General features: G+C 38.1%; 1 protein-coding gene across 1 annotated transcript in view; it reads left to right on the forward strand.

Annotated features, from left to right (window-relative positions):
• The first annotated feature begins 251 nt into the window (after nt 1-251).
• Nucleotides 252-24,625, forward strand: part of LOC103473993 (collagen alpha-1(I) chain) — an 81,586-nt gene continuing 57,212 nt past the window's right edge. Inside the window, exons 1-5 of the mRNA XM_017307678.1 lie at nt 252-880; nt 16,409-16,556; nt 17,079-17,237; nt 18,427-18,619; nt 20,734-20,868. Of these exons, the coding sequence (XP_017163167.1) occupies nt 766-880; nt 16,409-16,556; nt 17,079-17,237; nt 18,427-18,619; nt 20,734-20,868 (750 nt within the window). The 5' untranslated portion in view covers nt 252-765. The remainder of the gene's footprint in view (nt 881-16,408; nt 16,557-17,078; nt 17,238-18,426; nt 18,620-20,733; nt 20,869-24,625) is intronic.

Below are 24,625 nucleotides of genomic sequence, written 5' to 3' on the forward strand. Positions count from 1 at the left end.
GTTTAATCCAGTTTAGTGTAAGTTTCTTGCTACTAGCAGCAGAATGTGCATCAATATGTAACATTGATCTTTAGTGAGTAAATCCTTGATATTTCTGTCCAGCAGAAACACAAGAGGCTCCATGGGGACATCTGTCCTTAGAGTGTCCTCAGTCTCCTGCTTCATTTCCTCCAGGTCTTTATTTGTGCTCAGTCAAAAACTCAGTAAATCTCAATGAAAGCTGACGATGTTGCCGTTAACAAAATGCTTTAATATCGCTAGTTAGTAACTAATATCCAACGTTTGGAGCCTTTTCTCTCTCATTTATTGACTCACAGGATCAAAAATGAGCAACAAGAAATTTAGTCGCTAATTACATAAGAACATTACGTTCTAAAGTTAAATAATGTCATATTTTATATTAGAATGGGATTTTCCAGAAAGCCATCACTCTCATCTTTTCAGGAAGTCTTAATTTTTCGTGCCTTGCTATTAAAAATAGAGGATTTTTTTCCCAGTCTGAAAATATTTGTAAACCTGTGATAAAGTAGTTGAGGAGTCAGAAATGAGAAGCAGACGGACTCTATGGGTGGCGGGGCGTTCTGGACTCTGATTGGACAGCGCCCTGGGGAGTGGGCGGGGCTTATCTGTCTGGTTTAACGCCTGGATGATGTGAAGAAGCTGCAGCAGGAGGAGAAGAAGAAGAAGAAGTTCTTGTTCTGCAGTTCGGTCGGGATGAGATGATGACCTCAGTGTAGCTGGAGGACCGGTTCCGGTTTGGTGGAAATGTCTCTCTGGGCGGTGAAATGGACACTTTGTCTCCTCGGCTTGGTGACCAGGAGCGCCGCTTCACCTGACCTGGACTTTGGAGGCGGGTCCGGATCCGGGATGCTGCCGACAGGTAAGAGGACTCACCTGTGGAGGAAACTCACAGGAAATAACGCTTTTTCTGTGTTTGTTTTTATTTTTGTCATAATTTCTACCTCTGAATGTTCAGCTTTTTAAACGCAAGGCTAAAATAAAACCTTTGAAAAAGTTAAAAAAATATGCCGAAAATATTCATATATGAGAGTTACACTTATAATTTAAACGTTTAATGTTATTATTTCAGAGTTTTGTGTTAAACATAAATTTATTAAACCGTTTTTATTCAGCCATCAGTGGGCGGGGCTAACTTTATTAACCAATTAGATGTAAAGTTTTATTGCTCCATATTTAATACATTAAAACAACCTTTGAATATCTGCATACTATAAATATAGTTTACATGTATCTACTTATTATATTGTGACTTTTTGGTTTTAAAATACATTCTCCAGGGTCTGTGGTTAATTAGTGTTAATCAGCTGCACCTTGTTGCATATTTCCATGTTTTTTCTCCCAGTTTGGTTCAGATCCGGATGAAAAAATGGTTCTTCAGCGTCAGACTGAACCCAAAGCGCGTAGTAAACTCCTTGTTTTGCTGCTGAAGAGAAGAAAAGTCAGACCGCAGAGAAGCGATAAAGTTTCACTGCACAGCAATAAGGTTTTAATGGTGTTTAACAAATTACTCTCTGCAGCGCACATTTGATTTGATTTAAAACTTCATTTTACTCAACGTTGTTCTGTCAATGTAAGAAACTTAATAAATGATTAATGCACAACTCGACTAGACAGATTAACATTGTGGTCAAATATTTAATCTCCTTTTTTTCCATTTAATGAATAAAATGTAATTTTTCTGCCTTTGTAGGTCAACAAGCTTCATGTGATTTTTGTTTTAAAGCTGATCAATATCAGGAACATTTGCTTTGATGCATATAATTTCTTCATTATCACTGTTTAGTTTATGAGTTTTAGTTAGTAAGTAGTAAGTAAAGAAAACCAGAGATCTGTACAGACAGATCAAATTAAAACAAATACATTTAAATTACCGTATTTTCCGCACTATAAGGCATCTAAAAACCTTCAGTTTCCTCAAAAGCCGACAGTGCGCCTTATAATCCGGTGCGCCTTTTATATGGACCAATATTGAGCCACAACAGGTCTAGCAGCTACGGTAAGCAGCCGCCGACTTCATCTTCGCCTGTAGAAGAAGAAACTCGCGGTGCATGCTGGGATAGTTGTCAGAACGCTGGTTTGTTAATAAAGTTTGACTGACCTATCTACCTACTGACCTGATAATCAGGTCGTCTGCAGGTCATTTAGCACCACGTTCTCCACCATCATGCTGTGCACAAACGGAGAAGGGTGACTATCGTCCGGCCACGCCCCCTTTAGTGCAGCTCCATCTAGTGGATGCACAACGTAACTCCAACCTCTACGGTAGCATGCGACTTATATTGCGGAAAATACGGTAAATTTATCGCGTGAAGAAAATATATTTAGACTAAATAAATGCACATAAAAACTAATCTAAACATCTAATTTAAATTGAATCTAAAATGAATCAATTTAAAGTAAATATTAATTTTAGCAAAAATAAATGAACAACATACATTTAGATTAAATAAATTAAAAAAACAATTCACATGATTTAAATTAGATAAAAAACATTTAAATACAAATTAAAAACATAATTGAACAAAAATACAGTTAGATTAATGAAATTGTAAAAAATTTAATTAAATAAAAACTAAATCAAATCTGAATTAAATCACATCTACATAAAAATCAATTTAAATTAAACATGAGTTAAAAATAATTAACTAAAATAAATATATTTAGGTTAAAATGATAAAGTGATTTATTTACATAACCTAACACATAATGCATTTTAAAACATTAAAACAGTCGGTCAAAACTTGGCAATTTAAACATATGTTTGGTGAATTTATTTTTAGAAATCCCCAGTTTGACAGACGGGATAAAGGTGTTTTAACTGACCCGGTTAATCAGAACCTCATCTTTGTGAATCACCGGGTCCAGAACGTCTGGATCCTTTTGTTTTAGCGGTGCTGGTGATGCAGCGACCACAGAACACATGTTGGGTTACAAGACGCCGCCGGGCTGCTAATTCATCCAAGACTTCCTGGACCGGATCTGATCCAGAACATTCAGCGGCTCGGTTGCAGCAGCAGCAGCCATGTTTGATCCGACTCCAGTCCGTTTCTGCAGAACGTCCGGTTCGGTTGTTGAGGTGTGAATGCGTAATCGCACCAAAAAATGAATTGTGGTCCGCCTACAGATCTGGGTCTCTGTTCAGTTTAAGTGAACTCTGGTGTCGTTTGAATCCATATGTGAACGCCAAGCGGACTGAAACTGCTCCAAAAGCAGGAAGTGGACTACAGTGCAGGGAATTCTGGGTAAATACAACCAAAACAAACCTGAGAGCCTCATTTTGGGTCGACTTAATACATAGTTCCCATGTGACGTCACATTTCCGCTAGCTTTGTAATTGACAGCCATCTTGGTAGGCAGTTGCTATGGAGTTGCTATGGCAACAATAAACAAGCCACAACCTTAGAACTAGTTCTTGCCTCGTTTCTGTCCTAAAAACAATATAACATTACTACTATTTGAGTCCTCTACCCACCTCAGTGTAATACTAAGATAAATATCAGTAGTACTTTCTGCCAAAATACCAAAATTAGCTTAGCTAATGCAGTTTTTAAGGGCTAGCTAAGACTGAAATGCAACCTACCTGAGTGTTACTTACTCTGCCAGTCAAAAGAACCTTGTTATTCACACGAAGAGTTTGTACAAACTGTACAAACCCATTTTAGCATTGATTGTATTCATCCATGGATTTCAGGTGAAGCTCCTCCATGTTGTGCGCTCTCTTGGTGTTCACTAGGTAGTTAGCTATATCGTAGTATTGAAACCTAATTGGCAGAGTAAATACATGAAGTTAGTCACATGTCCGTGTTAGGTAGCAGATTATAGCTACATCAATTTTGCTAGTTCAGCAGTAAGTACTGCTGTAAATATCACTGATATTTTACTTAGTATTACACACAGGTGGGTAGAGTACTCAAATAGTTGTACTTATTTTGTTTATAAGTTAGACAGGAATGAGGCAAGAGCTCATTCTTAGCTTGTGACTTTGCTGTTGTCATAGCAACCGCCTACCAAGATGGCTGTCAGCTACAATGGAAGAGTGACGTCAGTTGAAAACTATGTTTTCCAACAAAGGGATGAAAAATGCCATAAAGATACAACAATCATTGTGTCATGTTGGGAACTCGGTTTGTGTTTGATTTGTTCCAGGTACCAAACATTCAGACTTCCACATCTGCAGTACGCTAATCTTTCTTGTTCTCTGGAGCGTCGTGGAACTATGAGCGTTTTCCACGTCTGAAGTGTTTCATAAAGCTCAATATTCACCCGAACATGAAAGAGGCAGAGGATTGTGGGCACAGCTGCATTCCAGTAACCATATAACCTGCTTCAGTTTCAGCATTGCTGTCATTTTTAATCCCTCCGTTTACCTTTTATCTTTCCATCCATCCTGCCTTCCAAGTATTACATCCAGCTGGGATGCTCTTATGTCTGGAATAGCTGTATTTAACCTCTGACCCCATGAGAAAGGCATTGCTTGTGATGCAGAACAGCTGGGGGGAAGTTTTTGGGACTCTAAGACATTGCCCAGGGTTTCTCCACTTAAAGTCCTCTTCAACTACATGAGGGAAAAAAACCTGTAACCAGCTGCAGACTGTTCACGGTGATTCTTCGAGACATTTTTAGAGGTTACAAGAAGTTCTGACTCTTGGAAAGCAAAGTAGAAAGTCTAGCGGTCTCAGTACCCTGAGGTTTGGGTCATGACCAAAAGAACAACATCCCACGTACAACAACTCCTTCAGTAAAACTCAGGCTGCTGAGCTGTTGTTTCTGATGAAAAGTAAAGATGTTGGGTTGTTGTTCTGGAGGAAAACCACGAGATTTGATTAGCTTTACAGGAGTTTGCACTGCAAACCAAACAGCTGCACTAACCTTAAACCACTAGTCACAAATACTAGTACTGCTAATGCTAAACATGCTACTTGGTGGAATCTAACCCTAAACTACTAATAAACATTAGTCCCACAAAAGCTAAAGTGCTACATTAACATTGTTATATAGCTGAAGCTAACCTTGAAGCTCTACACCAACTTATTATGAAGCAGAAATTAACCTAATGCAGTAATAATGAGCAAATTTTATTAACATTAAAGTGCTACACTAGCACCTTATTTAGCAGAAGCTAATCCAATGCGCTAATCAAAAATGTTAGTTCTATTAACGCCAAATGAAAATTGCTCCGACAGTAACTTACAATGGCCTGTTAAGGACCAGAAAAAAAGACAATTTCAGTCAAAAAATCAAAAGTGTTCTTGGAAAAAAAATGTGGAAACTTCTGAGTTTGAAAAGTCAAAAATTTGCCAGATAAAACTCAGAAATTTTGAGAGCAATCCCAACATTTCCTGGAGATTTTCTGCTCTATTAAAAAAAAGGAAAATTTAAAGAAATTTCTGAAGGTGGAATATTTTCTACTTTTAAAATTCAGACATTTCCAAGTTTTTTTGTAGATATTTTTATTTATTTATTAAACTTCTGAGTTTTATCTAGAAAATTTTCAACTTTTTGTAACCAGAAATTTCAGGGGTTTTTTTTTTTTAGATTTTTAAAAAAGATTTATCTAAATACTGAAATTTTATCCTGCAAATTTATGGCTTTTTTTTCTTAACCAGAAATGTCCATATTTTTTTCTAAACAACTTTTTGAGATCAATCTCAAAAACATCCAGAACATTTTAGAAAATGTTCTAATTTTTATATTCAGAATTTTTAACGTTTTTTTTGTTGTTTTTTTCCCCCCAGAAAGTTTGAGATAAATTAAAACATTTCTGATAATGTTTGTGTGGAACCCGGTTACTTTTTGCGGAACCCGGTTACTTTTCTTTAATGTAGCGCAGCGTTCTATGGAACCGGTGCTGATGGACGGAGGGGATTAGGAGCAGCTGCAGACAGCTGAAGGAACATCTGGGTTTCCTTTACAGCAGGTTCCAGAGGAGTTTCTGAAGTCGCCGTGGTATCAGGACATGATGTCACTGGTAACATGAGGTCAGGTCCATGTGGAACCATTCACGGCGACCCGGGGGCCGTTAACATGTTCTGGTTCTGGGTGTGGGGTCGGGTGCTGCTCTGCGGTCTGAACAGGGTTCGGTTCGCCCACATGTTGGACCTGAAGGTTCCCTCTGAGCGGCCCGAAGGTGTCCGGGGAAGAAGGTTCCCCACATGTTTGCGGTTTTCCTATTACCTCAGTGAAGATTTCTCAGACTTCCCACCACAAACCGCAAAGAGCCTGCAGATGCAGCGAACTCATTACGTGAGAAAAAAGGAAGTTGATGATCTAGCCGTTTTGTCCCACTACAGGGTTGTTGACGGACGTTAATTGCAACCATTCGCTGTGAAGAACTTGCTTAAAAACGTCCAACACCTGCGTTCAGATGTGGACGAGGTGAAGCTGCTGGGTTTACCTGTCAGCCTTTAGGTCGATTTAAAAGAAAAAAAAAATCTACACTGTAGGTTTGACTTTGACTAATTTGTGGTTTGAAACAGTTTGGACGCCGAGGTCTCTGTTGTCATGGCAACTGGGACTATAATGGCACCTTAAGGTAGAAACTTGGTGCAACTTCACTTTGATTAGTGAAAATCATACAAACATCATCCATGCTGGGCCTGTTATATAACGGTAATAATGCAAGAACACAAAGTCCTTAACAAACAATCTGTTCATTTTTCTGTTTGTTTTCTCCTCATTTCCTCATTTTGTTGCTTCATCATGACTGTCCTGGTGCAGATCGGCGTCCTGATGACAGCGCCGGGTTTATTGGCGTTACAGGACATGCTAATCTGTCTCATTACCGTAACTCATCATTAAAGCCAAAACGAAACCAGAAGGTCAGCTTTAGCCTCTGCAGCTGTGATGTTCTTAACGTGTTTGTTTTGCTTCATAGACGCCGGGTGACGTAATCCTGCTTCCATCAGAACCCTGCAGGTTCTGTCCGTCAGACGCTGTCCTCACTGTGTTAAAGTCCTTACAATGTCTGAGACTTAAATACTCAGTTCATTGTTGGGCTGTCAAAACTTTAATTGACCCTTTCATCCCCCGTCACACTAATGGAGTTTGCTGAAGGGTTAAATAAACATTCCTGTGTTGAGCTTGCTAGTCGTGCAAAAATCAGGAGAACTTTAAGTTTAAAGGAAGGTGAAATGTAAATAAACTCAATTTAATTTGTAGTTTGTATTTTGTTGTTACATCTATTAGTTACACAGAGGTTAATATGTAAAATTAACATTTAGCATGTTTTTATATTTCCGTTTGGGTCTAAGATGCTTCTAAAACCAGGCCAAGCACCTAAAGAAACACCCAGCCGCTTTTATAGCAGTAAGTTTATGTTTTTTGGTATCTGAAAAATTATTTTAAAAAAATTTTGTTGAGTCACATTCTGTGGGCTCTGTTCCATTATCTAGCAACCCCACCAGAGTTCCGCCTGTTACCTAGCAACCCCACCAGAGCTCCAGCACTTTTGGTTAGCTGGTTTTACCGCTGCTGTACAATGGCTACTGGGAAAGACGAGTGTTTTGTTGTTTACTCACCTGCTGCATTCTTCTTGGTTGTGCAGGAGGCTCCACTTCTGCTTTTCAAACATGTATGATTGTTAAACTGCTCATCTGTTTGCAGCAGTTTTCATGTGTGAGTGTAAATGTTGAGCAGCTAATAATATTTTAACGTTACAGTTGCGAAATAGTTTTTGTTTTGACTTTAGCAGAATATTGACAAAGTTTTACTTCTGTTTTGTAAAATAAACGCAGCGAGTTCCTGTCCTGAACATGTAAGCCCGTCTGGGTTGAATGTTTGGGTTGAGTGAATGACATAAGGGGCTGAAATGAAGCGTTTCGGAGGCATTTACGAACTTCCACCCTATTGATGAACTTCAGAAGATTCTTATCTGTATTTGTCTGAGGAGCCGACAGCCGAGTCGACCTTATCAGACCAGCCAGAGGGCAGGACTTAAATCAGTTTTCTTTGCCATTAATTTCCTTTTTGTTGACCTATCCTCTTGCTTTCAAACCTCTTTTCACCACCGTCTGTCATGTCTTCTTCAATTTGTGAGGATTTGTTTACTTTCTGGTGGTTGAGTCATAAAGTCCGTCAGTCTCTCTCCTCACGGTTTGCCAGCGTTTATCACGGTGCTGCGTGAATCAAAGCACTTCCCTCAGAGCTCAGAGATCAAGTCTCTGTGGAGCTTCATGTCAGAGTGAAGGTTTGTTGGCGAACGGTTTGCTGGTTGGAAGAGTGAAGGAGTTACATCAGAAGGAATCAGTGCTGCCACAGTCAGTTAAAACCTGGCAAACCTAAAGATCTCTAAATAAACAGCCTGTAGGAGAAGGAAGACAAAAAACAACTTTACAGATAGGACTGGGCAACATGGCTGAAAAACGTGTCATGATATGAGCATTTCATATCAGTCAATATTGATAACTTTTGATTTTTTTAAATATCTGGAATACTAGCAAACTGGTGATCTAACCTGTCCTGTTTAATCCTGTTTTCACTCCAATTTTTTATTTTATTTTTGTGCGGTTCTGGATCAGAGTTCAGTGAATTTATTGACCACTTGCATCGTGACATCACGTGCTCAAGATCCCGGTCCATTTTCCTGCTGGAGGGCAAAAAGCTGCTCGCCGACAACGACTAGCATTGGTTTTAGCTGTGAAGTTGTTAATAAATCGCACTAAATCTTAAATGAATGCCTCATATTTGAAAGAAAAGAGGACACAGTTCTTCACTGCAACAACTAGATAACAAGGCCAGGAAAAAGTTTTAATTGAGAAAAAATAGCGAGGGAGTGGGAAGTAGGCTGGTTATGCTAGCTTGACTATGACATCGTAACATGAAGATGTGCTGCAGAATTCTGTGTTTTGCTTCAGTTACAAAATAAAAAAGGACAGATCATCAGCTATTTAAATTAGCTAATATACCACCGCTGCTAGCTAATAGCAGCGGAAGCTAATCTACCGCAGCGATCACTTATCAATAATCACAAAATAAACAACAAGCCTGAAAACATAAAACTGCAACGGACTGAATGTTCTGTTCTCTGGGTGGGAAACGTTTCAGTGTTTATTTTTGTGTTTAATCCAGAAACATCAAGTGCCGTTGTTGTCAGTTGCTATGGCAACGAGTCTGCCTGTAGCGTAGCCGACACAAAGTGGCTTTGAGTTGTTCTTTAACTGTTTTTCTGCATTATTTTGAACTGAATTAACTGAATTAATAAATACTGAGTATTATTATGTGAGCAAAAGTGTAATTAACATAATACTGTTGGAGAGTGGAGGAGCTGAGTGGAGTTTTTGCAGGATTAGTTTTCCTGGATTTTCTGTCTCCATTTATTGTTGGAACAGGCAGAAGCTCGTCTGCTCAGTTTGTTAAAACTGAAATATTTTGGATCTTTTTACGAGAGCATTTAAACTTTTACAAGCATTTTAATGACTGTCGTTTTGCCCGTTTTATGCCCATGTTGGTTTGTTCTGCTGAACTCGCCAAGATGGGGCAGCGCAGACTGACAAAGGCTCAAAAGGTCAAAGGGTATTATTTTGATCGGTAGATTATTGATGAAATCGTATGAAAATGGTATATTCTGCTGTTCAAAACTATAACATTTCTCCTTTTGTTTGTACCTCAGGTTTAAAGCTGACATTTTAATTTGAGTGCTTTATTTAGCCAGGGATAAAAATCTTATTGTTTTACATAAAACCCTGTTACACCTCTGATTATGACGATTCAGAGGACATGGTGCTCCACCGCTTTACGATCAATTTAAACAAAACTAACAGTTTTATTAGTAAAAAAAAAGTTGGAAAATATTCATAAACATTTCGGGTGAGAATAAAATGATTGCAAATTCACCTTTCACACACAGGTGGCTCCTGATTTGAACATTATTGATCTGCATTTTCAATATTTGCCCTGATTGACTATTTTAGTTATTGTTTAATCTATTAATTATTCTAACAATTAATCGATTAATTGGCCATTTAAAACTGTCAGATTTTTCATTTAGTAAATCAGTCGTCAGAATAATCAATCGTCAGAATAATAAGTTAATCGTTAAAGTAATTGATTAATCGTCGGGTTGCCTCCCTAACAGGAAGCATAACAAACACAGGCTCCATGTCCAAAGAGTCATGTTGGTTTTGTGGCTCTAAACGAATTTTATTTGGCATAACTGGAGGCCAAGTGGCTCCTGGTGTTGTAACAGTTGCTGAACTCTGGTTTAACGGACTAGTCAAAGTTCCCTTTCTCTTCATGCTCCGCCCCGGTGGCCGTTAAGCGCCGTCACCCCAGAACTTCATGGCCTGTGAAGCACAGGCCTGCTGAGGCCCCCCTGCCCTCTGGGCTCCATGTTCCCTGCTGGTATGTAAAGTTCTGCTCTCTGCGCCGCATGTGTTTGCAGTTTGGACCCAGACATTCCTCATCTGGCCGTGTGGCTCGGTGGAACCGCAGAAGGGAGGTCAGGACATGGCAGGGAACAGACAATAGGCTGTAATTGTGTATATTGGGATGCAATCACATGAAAACTCCCTGGTTTTCTCACATTCTGGTGGTTTCTGTCGTATTCCAGCCTGAACTGGTGCAACGTTTCCCGGGGTTGTTTGTGGGCCAGACGGCAGGTGTTGCTTATTTCTAGCCTACCAGATGTATTAACGGGTTTCACCTGGTTTCTTTCTTGCTCTGCTCCTTTTTGTTGGCAGAGTCCAACCCGCCGTGCGACGCCTCTGGAAGCACATCTGTTCAAACAAAGCCAACGGTACGAGCTGTTCTCTGCGGCTTTGACGACGGGTTTATGTCTCTGCTTAACGGCAGGGGGTCAGTTTAGTATCATTACGCGAAACATCAAACTCGAGGTCCGGGGGCCAAATCCGGCCCACCAATGCTTCTTATGCGACTCCAAAAAGTAGAAGATAACAGTTGTTTGCTTAAATCCATTCAAAGCAATTTGAACCGACAAATTAAATCAACCAGTCCATCCAGTATTTCACACAAAATCAACTGTTTTGCGCTGATGCATAACTCTCCCGACCTTTGAGTCAATTAGTAAGAAAACATGAGAAGCTAACGTTCGATGCTAACCCTGGTTAGCATCTTAGACTCAGAGTAAATTATTTGTGTCTGATATAAACACTACGGGTAAAGAAAGATGAATATTTGTCTTTCTTCTACAGTTTGTTGTGTTTTCTGGTGTAAGAAGTTGTTCAAACTGCAGATCTATAGACTTTTTTAGACGTATTTTAGGTGATTAAACTTATTGAATGGGCAAAATTATGTTTCAATTTACAGCTCAGTAAAGTAAATGTTACCTTCAGTTATATATAAAAAATCTGTTTATATCAAATATGACCTAAAAGCAATTTGACTTCCTGATTTGATGCCTTGAAATTGGGCCTCTGTCTCTTTAAGAAACTCCTGCTGTTTTCCAGAGGAAATCATCTCAACATGGCTCCTCTATTAACCCTTTAACAAGGTTTTTACCAGCGTTTAACTGAGAAGAAGCACCAAAAATAAACTCAGCTGATGCGAAGTTACACCAGGGGTTCGCTACTTGCTGCTGGCTAGTCTGAAGGAGCTGAGGGGGGAGGAGCTGCGTCTTGAAGGCGGAGCTAGGTCCACCCAGGCGTCTTGCACAGCTGAATGGTTTCCATGATGTTTTTAAAGGATTTCTCAAACATTAATAAAAGAATAAAAATTTTCGATGAGTTTTGATGCTTAAATTTTATATAAAATCCCTTTAGTTAAAAATCTTCAGTCACATACCTTTTGAGTACGAAACATTAAATGTAACAGATGTTATATGTTTTCTTAGCTAAGCTGGTTTTAAATTGGCTCTTAATCTTTTAATATAATTTGGTTTGAACCGAATCGGGCTGACCGTGACGCAAACCGTTGGCATCAGGCTGTGGCTCTCCTGTAATCTGAATAAACCTGAAACACATGTCAGCTCCTCTGACTTCATGTGTCACAGTTTCTCTACTGATACACATAGAAACCATTCACGTAAATTCAAAACTTGTTTCTAACGCCAAAGTTATACTTTCTTTTCTGCTCAGAAAATGTTCAGGAGGATCTAAGCAGTTGGTAAAATGTTACGTTTGATGCTTATTATAAGAAGCTTCACCGTAATAAAAACAAGATGTGTCTCAGTCAGCATTTTTGTTTTTCTGGGTAAAGTAAAAACAGCTTCATAAAGTTTTATTGACCTTTCTGTCATTTTACAGTCTTATTCTGACCGATGGAAGCCGCAGGTTAACGGTGCCTGTTAGGACATGGCTGGTAAAACGTCTTTGGTTGAATTTAAGTCCTGTAATATCTGCAGACGTCTGGGTGACGTTCAGCTCAGGGGAAGTGGTTTTATAACACCATCAGGTCCAGTAAAAAGCCCAGTAACAGGCTGGTGAAGTACTGACCTCTGAACTGGTAGACTGGTGCAAAAAGATTGATAGAGTTGGAGCAAATACAAGATGAAAAAGAGACTTTGTTCAAAAACATCTTGGTGAGTCTAAATCAACACATTTATACTGATATTTGGGTGAAAGAGTGCTTACTGATGCAGTTACCTTTTGTAGATGTTGCTGACTATAAATGGAAAATCATCAGATTAAATTAATACCTAGAAATTTCCCCAAACTTTGGGAGAATATAAATTTTATTGGATCTTAGATGTAAAGAATAACATCATCAGCGTACGGGGGTCACTACCTGCCGGTGTTTATTGGTGGCTTTGAGCTCCAAAGAAACGAGACAAATCACAGAAACGGAGAAATTAAAGAGATAATTTACAGTTTTAGCACCTCTACTAACAGCCCGTCATAAAAACGGCACATTCTTTACATGCTCTGCCAGAAATCTGAGCCAAAACAAAAGATGAAACCAATTATGAGGCATTCCTGAGTGTAGGACTTCATCTTCTGCTTCATTCTGCTTGAAATCTGAAAGATCCTGATCCACTCGTCCTCAATATGGGAACGAGTTTTAATCTGGTAAAACACTGAATGTGTAGGAAACAAAGTTTCTTTTCTTTTATTCTTTAAAACATTCCTGCTTTCTAGTTGCACAGTTTTGTTCCTCAGTTTCTATTGCTGTCAAAATGTTTTAATAAATTATTACCTGCTGCTGCTACTTGACTAGCATTCAGTTAATATTTCTCTGGATGTATTTGGCCTTCAAAATGACCTGATTTGAAGTTTGGACATTGTGTATAGAGAAGGAATAAAATCTTTGTTATTATTGTAAGAATGAAACATTGTACAACAGAGTTTAGATGCAATTCTCCTTTTAAAAATCTCTGACCTAAAAAAAATAGACTATAAATAAGTACTTATATAACTACTTATGTAAGTAAATAATTACTTGCATTTTATCAAAGGATAATAATTTTTTAATTTTTTATCCCTTGATTAAAAAAGACAGAGGAGCCACATAAAAAGCTAAGGCGGGCCACATTTAGCCCACGGCCCTCGAGTTTGACACACATGTTCTTAATTTAGATAAAAACGTCTCCCTGCTCCTCCTGCTGTTCTCTGTTATTGTTTTTTTATTAACTGCAGATAATTGAGGAAGTAAAAACACTGGAGTTTGAGTGATTTCTATTGTTTTGCACCAAGACGCCATTTTTGTTTAGTTTTTTTTTTTTTTTTCACTTTGTTATCAGCAATGTTGGGTCGGGCGAGGAAACCGTTATAACTAATTGTTTTTGTTGTTTTCATTATGTTGTAGAAATGTTGTAATGGTTGGCAAGGAAACAATGAAGCGTTCCTGAATATAATGAGAACCAATCAGAGACTCCAGTGGGAAAACTGTTGCATTGTTGTGATTATTTCTGGAAAATAACGGCAGTTCAATGCAGAGTTTGCACTGAAATGATCTGTTAATGAAAGCTTTGGAGAAATAACCGCTTSCTGAAATTACAGCCTGGAAAATAGTTTAAAATTGATTCAAACCTGCTGCTTTTTATTCAGTATTAATATAATAATGTCTCTCAGTAAGAGATGATTGTTGGCAACCTTTTCTGTTCAAACAGAAAYCTTTCCCCTCAATGCTACAAAATCAAACTATTTAAACATGTCCTGTGTAAAATGTTTCATGAACCTTAACTAAGATAAACAAAAATGAATCCAACAGTTTCGGCATCGTTCGACAAAGGAGTCCAGCAGTGAGACGCTTTAGGTAAAAATAATGTGAAACCAAAACAATTTACACAAATGTCAAGATTTGCACAGAAACATTAAGAAAAAAAAAACCTGAATAAATTTGCAGCTTATTGGCAAAAAGGTTGATTTGTTTGGGGATTAGTTAAACTTTAACATACAACCACCTGACTGGATTGGCATGATCTCTTGTCTTATTTTAAAGAGTGTGTTACACCATATTTACCAAGTATTATGGAAGTATTTTGATATTTTTGGAATGGTAATATCTTAGTAGAGTTGAAATAAGACAAAACTAACTTACAGAAAACTTTTCAGAAGCATTTTTCATCTTGTTTTGAGTCAGTAGTTCCTTAAATATGACCTGTTATGTTTCCTTGAACAGGTTAGAGTAGGTCTGTGGGTGAACGTTCAGGAGCTCAGCATTGGTTGCTAGGTGACGGACAGAATTCCGCTGTGGTTGCTAAGTGATGGGCAGAATTCCGCTGTGGTTGCCAGGTGACGGACAGAATTCCACTGTGGTTGCTAGGTAACGGCGCCTTCTGATTTGTAACGTTACATTCCGCAGATTTATGTAACTGGTCATTTTCCAGATACCAAAAAAAATCATTAAATTACTGCCAAAAACACATCTGAGTGGGTTTTTAAGAGCCTGGGCTGTTTTTAGAAGAAGTAGAAATACAAATACAAATGGAAGTATAAAAATGTTCAAAACGTGAATTTAATATTGATTAAAAAACTTCTACTTCAACTCATGGGAAACATGTCTTGTTAAGTGAAAATATCTGCCAGTGGAGCTAGTTCTTCTTTTTTATCATCAATATTAAGGATTTATTGCCTGATATTGCCCATCTCCTTGTAAGCTCCTTTTGTTGTGTTTAAAGTGAACTAAGGTATTTGCAGTAGAAACTAGAGTGAAACAGTTGGTAAAAGTTTGTGTTTTTGCAGTGTGGCCCTCGGCGGACTGGAGATTTTCCCGGCTTTATCTTCAGGAAGAGATAACGAGCTTGTGGAGGGGCTGACAGACACGGTCTCATTTATTTTACAACATGGCTGACAGGAGTTGGGCCTGAGCCTCTGCGGTGTTTGGCGGCGCTCCAGCCGCCTGAAACATGTCGGTACCACGGCGTCCCTGAGGGCGTTTCTTTAATAAGTGCTTTCTTTAAGATCCCTCTGACAACGGCGGGTCGAGTCGGTGTTTTTCCTTCAAACACATCACCCTAATTAATCCTGGATCCAGCTGTTACATAATCCCATCCTCTGTTCAGACGGGTCCCTGTCAGTTGTCAGGTTGCTGTAGCATCAGCACCAGTGACTCACTTTCTCCAAGTATAGTAAAGAAAGGAGCTGTTCAAGGAAAACACCTGTAGGCTACACATGATGAATGGCACTTTAGCTGCTCTATGGGGGTAAAAATAAAAGCCTGTCGTATAACTTCTAACCGCTGGCAGGAAACCAGCCGGCGGGGGCTGAGGTAGAACGACGCACGGCGCTGTGGCTAACAGAAATCCTTTTAAAACGCTCATTGTCGTGGGCCTTTAAGTGAGCCGTGTGTTCGCAGCGGGCTGCGGGTTTTGGTTAGCAGATGTTTTCAATTGCAGTGGCTCCCACAGCGGGTAGCAGGACCCCCATAAAAACCCCAATGAGCTGGTAGTAACTAGTTACACTTACTTGAGTAACTTTTTTGAAAAAATGACAGAGTATTTTACTAGGCTGTACTGTGAGTAATTTTATTATGACGTATCTTTACTCTTGAGTAAAATCTCTGGATTTTCTACCCACCGAATGAAAAACAAACATGTTTTAGTCAAAAATTCACCAGACACAGACTCACACCTGCAGCTTCTGTTAAAATTTCTGAAGTTTTATACTGAAAGAAACTGATTTGGAAAAATGATCTTTTGCCTGATTTTGTTATTTTTGTTACTTATATGAATTATAAGTAACTAAAAGTCCTTAAAATCTCCAAATTTCCACTTAACTTTATATTTTGGCCAGTCTATTGATGTAATTTTTAAATATTAAGTGATTGATTGTTTGATCTGTTACTCAGTATTTGAGTAGACTTTTTACCAAAGACTTTTTCACTCTTACTTGAGTAATTTTGTGGATGGCTACTTTTTACTTGAGTCAAAAATATTTCAAAGCATCACTACTCTTACTTTAGTACAATTTTTGGGACACATTTTGATCTGATTATGTAATTTTTAAATATTGAATTGTTGACGTCTTGATCAGCCTTCCTCTGTCTCTCCCTACAGAAGAGCTGAATATCCTCCAGGAGCTCTCGCTCCAGGTATCAGAGCGCAGTAACTCCTCCCTGACTGTAGAGGGCGCCAGCTGTCCGGTAATCAGAGTAGGACAGTACTCCACCTTGACGCTCCCCATGCAGCAGATTTTCAGCGACAGGTTTGTTTGTTTTTAAATATTCACAAGTGTGTTTGAATGTCTTTTAGGTTTGTCACATTTCAGTAAACGTGGATTATTAGAGCTTTTAGAACGACGTTTTGCTGCAGTTACAGCAATGCTAACGTCAACTCCGCACACTGGATGTTCTGAGGTTATTAACCGCTTGCAAATAGCTGAAATCAACAAATATGCATCTAAAAACGTTATAGCTATATATTTTAGTAGCTTGGACAAATATACCCTAATACACATTAATACGCTCGGTGGAAACTATATTAGCTCTACGCAGAAGCTAATATCGACGGACTTCCTTATTTCCGCTCTTACAGCCAATCAGCGCCAAGGAAAAGCTAATGGTTCTCCTTGATTGGCTGCTTTGAAAACAATAGCCAATAGGATGCTAAGTAGTATTGCTAAATAAAAATGATCATACTTTGAATTAAAACAATTTGAAAACCTGTCCATTTTGTTATGTTTTTTGTATTTGTTCTCATTCATGCTGCCTGTGTTTCCTGCCTCTAGGTTTTCAGATGAGTTCAGTTTACTGGTGCAGCTCCGCAGTCTGCAGAAGGACGAGCAGAGCGTGTTCACCATGCTCAGCCCGGACAGCCACATCACGCTGCAGCTCCGGATCAGCGCCTACGCCATCATTTTCATCGGGACTCAACAGCGCCACTACGAGTGAGGATTCATGATGAGGCTTTCACAGGCAGAGCAGATTTTAAACTTCACTGGCAGGATGGATTTAATAATGTTTGTACAGAAAGATAATTAGGACCACTGGAAAAAAATCTGACTTTTAAGATTTTGACTTTATTGCCAGAGTTCTGACTTTTTTCTCAGAATTTAAACTTTCACATAATTTTGGCTTTTTTCTCAGAATTCATTTCATTTCTCAGAATTCACCTTTTTCTCAAAATGTTGACTCTTTTTTTCTCAGAATTCAAACTTTTTCTCATAATTTTGACTTTTTTTTTCAGAACTTTGACTTTTTTTCTCGAAATTCAAGAAAAAAAATTCTGCAGAATTTTGAAAGTAACATTTTTTACTTTTGGAGCTCAGAAATTACTAAAAAAAATTATACAAAATTTTTTAGATTACTCTCAAGATTTGATTTTTTTTTCTAGCAAATTTTTGTCTTTAGAAGTCAGGAATTTACAAAGTTTTCCTGGAAAATTTCTGAGATTTCCCCACTTAGAATGGGGCCCTGAGCCGAATGTAAATGGGGAGCATTCAAACTGAATAAATCTCATTTTATATTTGCTTAATTTTAACCATGTCTGAGCATCTGGAAAATAAAAATATGGTGAACAAAATTAGAAATATGACACACTATTTTACTGTACCACCAAAATTAATTTAATAAAATTTTTTTTTTGACATGTTTGAAAATGTCTTGGTTGTTTTTAAGTTAATACTGATAAATATGAGGAGGAAAATGGCCAAACAAAATTCTTTTCCTCTTTTTGCTTATGCTGTTTTCTTAAGTTTACATCTATAAACCAAACATTTGTCTTTACCTTAGCTCCTGGTTGCCACCTGTTGGTGTGGAGGTCCTAAGCAGATTATTAGTTTGCTGCTTCATATGGTTGTATGAAGTTTTGGTTTGTTTACATATTTCTTCTTAGAATAGCAGCAGGATTTTAGTGTATTTTTTAAGTGTTGTTAAACAGTTGGAAAGTTTTTATTTGGATGCTTCTTATACTGACTGATTCTGCAAAAAGTACTAAATATAACAAAACTTGAGAGACAACAGACTTTCTACACATTCAGTGGAAATCTGACATTAACATGAACTGAAGGGGAAAAACAAACTTTTTCTGTTTGACTTTAACAGAAGCTGCATCATCCTGAAATGGTTCTGTTGCAGGTTCCCCATCAGTGGGCTGTGTGACGGAGACTGGCATCGCGTTGCCTTCAGTGTATCCAGGAATCAGCTGCAGCTGTTTGTGGATTGCTCATTGCTGGAGAGCGTGGACTGGGTCAACCACGGCCTGGACATTGGTTCTGATGGACTCCTCATGGTCGGAGGCATCCTGGAGAGTTTTGAAACTCCGTTTGAAGTAAGCAGCTTTCTGAGGTGGGAGTGAATATTAACTCAATGAAATATGACAGCATAAATAAGGCAAAACTTCAGCTTCTTTGTCCGGAAAAGAGTTTTAGTTTGTTTCCCTCTTAGGTAAGGTTCTGGTGACTGTTGGGTATGGAAGATGATTAGGGCCACTGGAGGGGGAAAAAAATGTTTTTTTCTCAAATTTCTGACTTTTTTTCTTAGAATTTTAACTTTTGTTGCAGAAGTCTCTTTTTTTCCTCAGAATAATATTTGTAATCAAAATTCTGACATTTTTTCTTAAAATTCTGATGTTTTTTGCATAGAGTTTTGACTTTTTTACTCTGAATTTTTACTTTTTTGCTCAAAAAAGACTTAGTTACAGAATAAATGTTCTGTGGATAATTTAATTAAAACTTAATTGAATAAATCTTGAATAAATGTAAACAGATTAATGTTGAACTTTGTTCAGAAAATGTTGGTGGTGAACTACAAACATGAATGAGTTCAGGTTCAGCCTGAGCTGAACTTTGACCTCATTCTTAAGTCTGAACTTGCATGACATTTTCCTTTCTCTTCTCTGTGGGGTTAAAAACAGACGCACCCCTGACATATTCCTCTAACACTCAACATTTAAAAACACGTTTCAAACATGTTAAGTATCTGACCTGATTTGAAAAAAATCTTAAATGTTAGTTTTCTTCTGCTAACAGAACCTGAAGTATTTGAGTCAGTATGTGTGAAGTCTGGTTTATCTTGAAGTCTGAGGAGGCCGACACTCAGATCTTTCTCTGTTTAGAGAGGAAAGCGTGTTGAACATTATTTCAGCCATGTTTTCCTGACCCGCCCTATTGAACATCCTGATTCCTGCAGACCAACAGTTTGTTTCCATGACAACCTTCAATGTTTTCATCGAAAAACGAACATTGACGTTTAGGGGGATTTTTGCCATTAAGGTTTACAGATATTTCTTCATGCACCTTGCAGTTTAACCTCATCTTGTTCTCATTGTTTTTCTAACAGGATGATTGTTTTTAAGTTCATAAAGGATGTAAAGCAGCTTTGCTTTATGCATATCCAGTTTCTACAACATGAGCTGCAGCCTGAGGGTTGGAGTGGCCGCGGCGACTGTCATAACTGCATCTGGATCTGTTCAGAGCACCAAATAAAATGGATTCTGCTTTTCCCAACAACCCTGAAGTGACATGTTTTTATTAAGTGAAGTGATTCCACCCTGAGAAATGCTGACACTTTCCTTTGCTGCTCTTATGCAGAGCACATGTTGATATCTGACAAGACAGGATCAACATATTCTGATGGATTTTAGAGATTACTACAAGAAAGGATTAGAACTACTGAAAAATATCTGAATTGTTGTCAGAAGTCTGAGTTTAACCCTCGGAAATAAAAAAAATCTGAATTCTGAGAAAAAAAATCTAAATTTAGAGGAAAAGTCAAAATTTTGAAAAAAGTCTAAATTCTAACAAAGTTCAAATTCTAAAAAAAAAAAGTCTAAATTTTGAGGGGAAAAAAGTAGATTCTGACCAAACAAAAGTATAAAATTTGACCAAAAGTAAAATCTAAATTTTGAAAATAAATTCTATATTGTGGGAGTTGAGGGAATCTAAATTTCTGAGAAATAAGTCATAAATCTGGGATTAGTCAATTCTGAGATTAAAATTGGTCCTAATCCTCTTCCGTAGACACTGCAAAAACACATAACCTTTTGGTCTAATTTTTACTGCAAATATCTACTTCCACTGGTAGATTATTTTACTTACAACATGTGAAAAATGTTTTGGTTATAAGTGAAATAATCTGCCTGTTACCTAGCAACCCCAGCGGAGTTCCGCCCATCACCTAGCAACCCAAGCATGGGCTACACAAAATATGTTCACTACTTTTTTTTCCTTTTTTTTTTTTTGAACAAATCAGATTCTTAGTGAGATTTTTTTTTATTTTATTTCTGGTTATCATTTTCTTTATGACTAGTCAAAAATATATTTTGTCTTATTCCAAGTAAACTAAATTATTTGCAGTAGAAACTAGATAAAAATTCTTGGTAGTTTTAGCTTTTCTTTCTCCATCTGATGATGTTTGCTATGTCTTTCCGCCTCCCTCCTGCAGGGGGAGCTGCGTCAGCTGTCCTTCCTGTTGGACGACCCTGACGGCGCCCAGCAGCACTGCAGCCACCACCCGCCCCGCTGCAGCCGCTCTGCTCCCAAACCTCCTCGCTCCCCGCGCACCAACATCGCCCTGGAGGTAACAGTAAAAAAACAATAGATGAAAAAATAAATCTTGTTTCATAACTTGTAATAATTCTTAATGTGCTCTGAAGCGGCTCTGGCTTGTAATCGGGATGTTTCAGGTGAAGCCAGATGTCTCCCTCAGGGCAGACACTTAGACTCCTGGAACAGGAGAATCTGCTGGAGCCTCTAATATAAATGTTTGAAAGGATTTTCTGCGGATTTAATCAGAAAACTGTTGTGACTCCTGCGGTTTAGATCCAGTCTGGTGGATTCAGTGTGTGGTCGCTCAGCAGCCGGGCTTTCAACTGTGGTTTTATATTTAGAAATTGTCACCGCTTTTTCCACGCAGAATATGAGGTGGATAGTAACTAGTTATAATTACACAAGTAACTTTTTGAGGAAAAAAGTACTTTTACGAGTAGATTCACTGCATTGTTATGACGGAGAATTAGGGCCATACTAAGAAAACGTAAGAAAGTTAAATTGCGAGAACAAACTCGGACAAGAATAAAGTCGCATTCAAATTTTATCAACGATACTTGAGTAATTTTGTGAACAACTACTTGTTAAAAATAAGTTGAAGTAGTCCTACTATTACTTGAGTACAATTTATGGCTACTCTACCAACCTCTGTTTGTTGGTGACCTCAAATGACCTAGATGACCTTGTTCTGCTGCAACTGGACTCTAAGGAGGACCCAGAACCTGCCCAGCTGGTTTTATTTGATGGTGAGTCAACGACAAATCACTTAACTTTTGTAGCAGCCATTTTACAGCGGTAAAACGCGCTAGAGTTCTGCTGTGGTTGCTAGGTGACGGGCGGAACTCTGCTGTGGTTGCTAGGTGACGGGCGGAACTCTGCTGGGGTTGCTAAGTGACGGGCGGAACTCTGCTGGGGTTTCTAGGTGATGCTGCAGAATGTGACCCAACAAAAAAACTGCAAATTTTTCAAACACCAATAAACATCAACTTACTGTAAACAAGTGTTTTTTTTTTTTTTTCTTTTTAAACATTTGGTCTGTTTTTAGAAGCAGTCGAGACCCAAATGGGAACATAACCCCCTGCCCCAAAAAACCTGAAAAATGTGAATTTTGGACAATAAGTGAATTTGTAAAAGCTGACCTGAAAACTCCCAGTTGAAAGCAGTTTGGTTGTCTGGTTTCATCGTGTGCTGACATGGTGGAGATTAGAAGCAGCTGTGGGCCGACTGGCATCTTGAGCTCTACACCAACACACAGTCTGGATTAATGTGGGTTTATGTACAGCAGAGTTATGGCACATGTCTCAAATTAGTGACGTAAAAGTTGGATCAAATGCAACACAACCGTTCAGCTTCAAACACTTTAAAAACTATCAGATATATAAATCGAGAGCTTTGCTTTTTAGCTGAGCTTTTCCTTCACAGTAATGCAGCAAAATACATTCAACAACGTTACAATTATTGCTTGTTTATACATACCACTGTAGTTTTAATAGTAATAATATCAGTAATAACAGCAATAATAATGGTAATAATTATATAAGTTAAATAATAATAATAATAATAATGAAAATAGAAATAGTAAAGAAAAATAATACAAATTAATGATAAAATAAAAAATTGTAAAGAAAAACTAATAGTTGAAAAAAATTATGGAAATAAAATAAGAAAATATTAAAAATAATAAAGAAAAAATGAAATAACAAAAAGGCACTAAGTAAAATAAAAATTAGAAGGAAATGTAAAATGTAAAGAAAAATATTGAAAATGAAATGGAAAATAAAAATTAACACAGTAAAAATACTAACAAAATAAAACTGTAAAGACAAAAATCACAAAATAGTTGAAAAAATAATGAAATAAGCTAAAAAAAAATTAAATAATGAAAAAAGTGAAAAATGATTTTTAAAACTCATGAACAATATTTAATCATCATAAATCCTCAAAACCCAAAACTAATGAGGATTAAGTTGAGGATGAAAACTGTTGAGGATTAATTTAAAATGAATTTATAATAATATTTAATAAGTTGTTAAAGACGATGGTCTCTCTCTCTCCCTTTCTCCCTCTCCCCCCTCTCTCCATCTTCCCCCCCTCTGTCTGTCCCTCTCCCCCCCCCTCTCTCTCGCCCCCCCCCTCTCTCTCTCTCAGCCTATGTTGATGCTGAGGATGGAGAATTTGATCAGATCTGTTGAGAACAAGCCTTTCATAAATCACACATGGTTTTGTAGCCAAATCTCTTAAACCAAACTAAATATAGCTGATTAAATGACTTCACTTTCAGAGGGAATCAGGTTTCCAGACTCTCCAGATGTTTGACGAAGTAATAGACCAAAACTTAGAAACAAAAGATAAGCAAAGCTGGTTTAAATTTACATCTTTATGCTTGATAAAAGCGCCTGGAAAACCGATATCTACAGAATCGGTAGATATCGGTTTTCTTTGCAACATGGCGGCGTTGGCGTCTGTTTCTGGGTTTCCCAAAGTGATCATCCCAAACCGACTCCTAGTTGCATAAAATGTCTTAGTCAGATGAAGTAAAAACTTGTTTTCCTCAAACTTCACCAATTTGTCAGAGCGCTCCATTGTGTAAACACACTTGATCTGTAAAGCTTTAAATGTGTCAGTTTGGGCACAGACATGCCTGTGGGCATCCGCTTCCCTCTGCACAACCAAATGTTGATGCTTTGTGTCTCCAGGGAGGCTCCTGTTGGCAGCGCCGGCCTTCAAGTGTCAAGAGGAGGCCAAATTAGAGAGGAAGAGCTAAAAACATCTATCATTAAGTGTTGAGGGTTTGTCATTAAGACTTTGCATGAAAAATAATAATTTTTTCCTCATCTTAAGACACTTTTAAGTGGACAGATTATGCAATTCTAGAATTGTGTCGCTCAGGGTGGCAGCATGAGGCAGCAGCTCGGTACTTTCATTGAGATTTTGTCTCTTTTAAAACTTTCATTCCTGTCTTTTCGGAGGAAAATCTTTTTTTTTGGAAAACCGTTCCAAAAACAAAGGCAAAATCCTAAATCATTTCCAGACGTTACACAGTGATTATGCAAAGAAGGATTCCTCATAAAATCAGGAAGATTACGGACAACCCTGACCATCCACTTCATCAGACTGACTATCTTCAGTCAGAAGCTTTTTCAGATTTGCTGTCATACAGACTGCTACAGCAGACCTTTCCTCCTAACAGCCATTATTATCTACAATGACACTTTGAAGAATCTGAATTAATGTGCTACAACATTTAATTTCTCGTTGGGATCAGTAAAATATTTTTGAATGTGAAATTCACATTTTTATCTTTTCATTTTCGCTTCTACTGCTTGTAAAAAAAAAGTCCAAGCTCTTATTAAAAAACACCTGGCTGTTTCTTAGTGTCTGGAGAACGAGCAGATTCCTAAACCTTCTGACTGTTGAGTCACACCACGCCATTACGGGTTGGCCCGAATGAACACCAGGCAAACCCGACGCCAATTACAACGGCTGAGTGAAGCACCATCAGAAAGTCTCATTGGAGATGTGAATGCAGCGTTGAGAACGATCCCTACCAACACCAAAACAGAAACCAATGAGCTGATATACAGCTCAGCATCAGTGATCCTTGAGATGCTAGAGATGCTAGCAACCTCAGTCTAGCCCAGCCCCGTTGCCTAGCAACCCAAGTGAAGTTCCAGCATACCTGGTCAGCTGGTTTTACCTCTGTGCGCTGCTGGAAAAGACAAGCGTTTTATTGGGGAAGTTTGCGCAACACGCAAACGTCCCCATTCACTCAGTGCGTTATAGTTCCA

Source organism: Poecilia reticulata, linkage group LG12 (assembly GCF_000633615.1).
Source record: "Poecilia reticulata strain Guanapo linkage group LG12, Guppy_female_1.0+MT, whole genome shotgun sequence".
In the NCBI taxonomy this organism is placed as follows: Eukaryota; Metazoa; Chordata; class Actinopteri; order Cyprinodontiformes; family Poeciliidae; genus Poecilia; species Poecilia reticulata.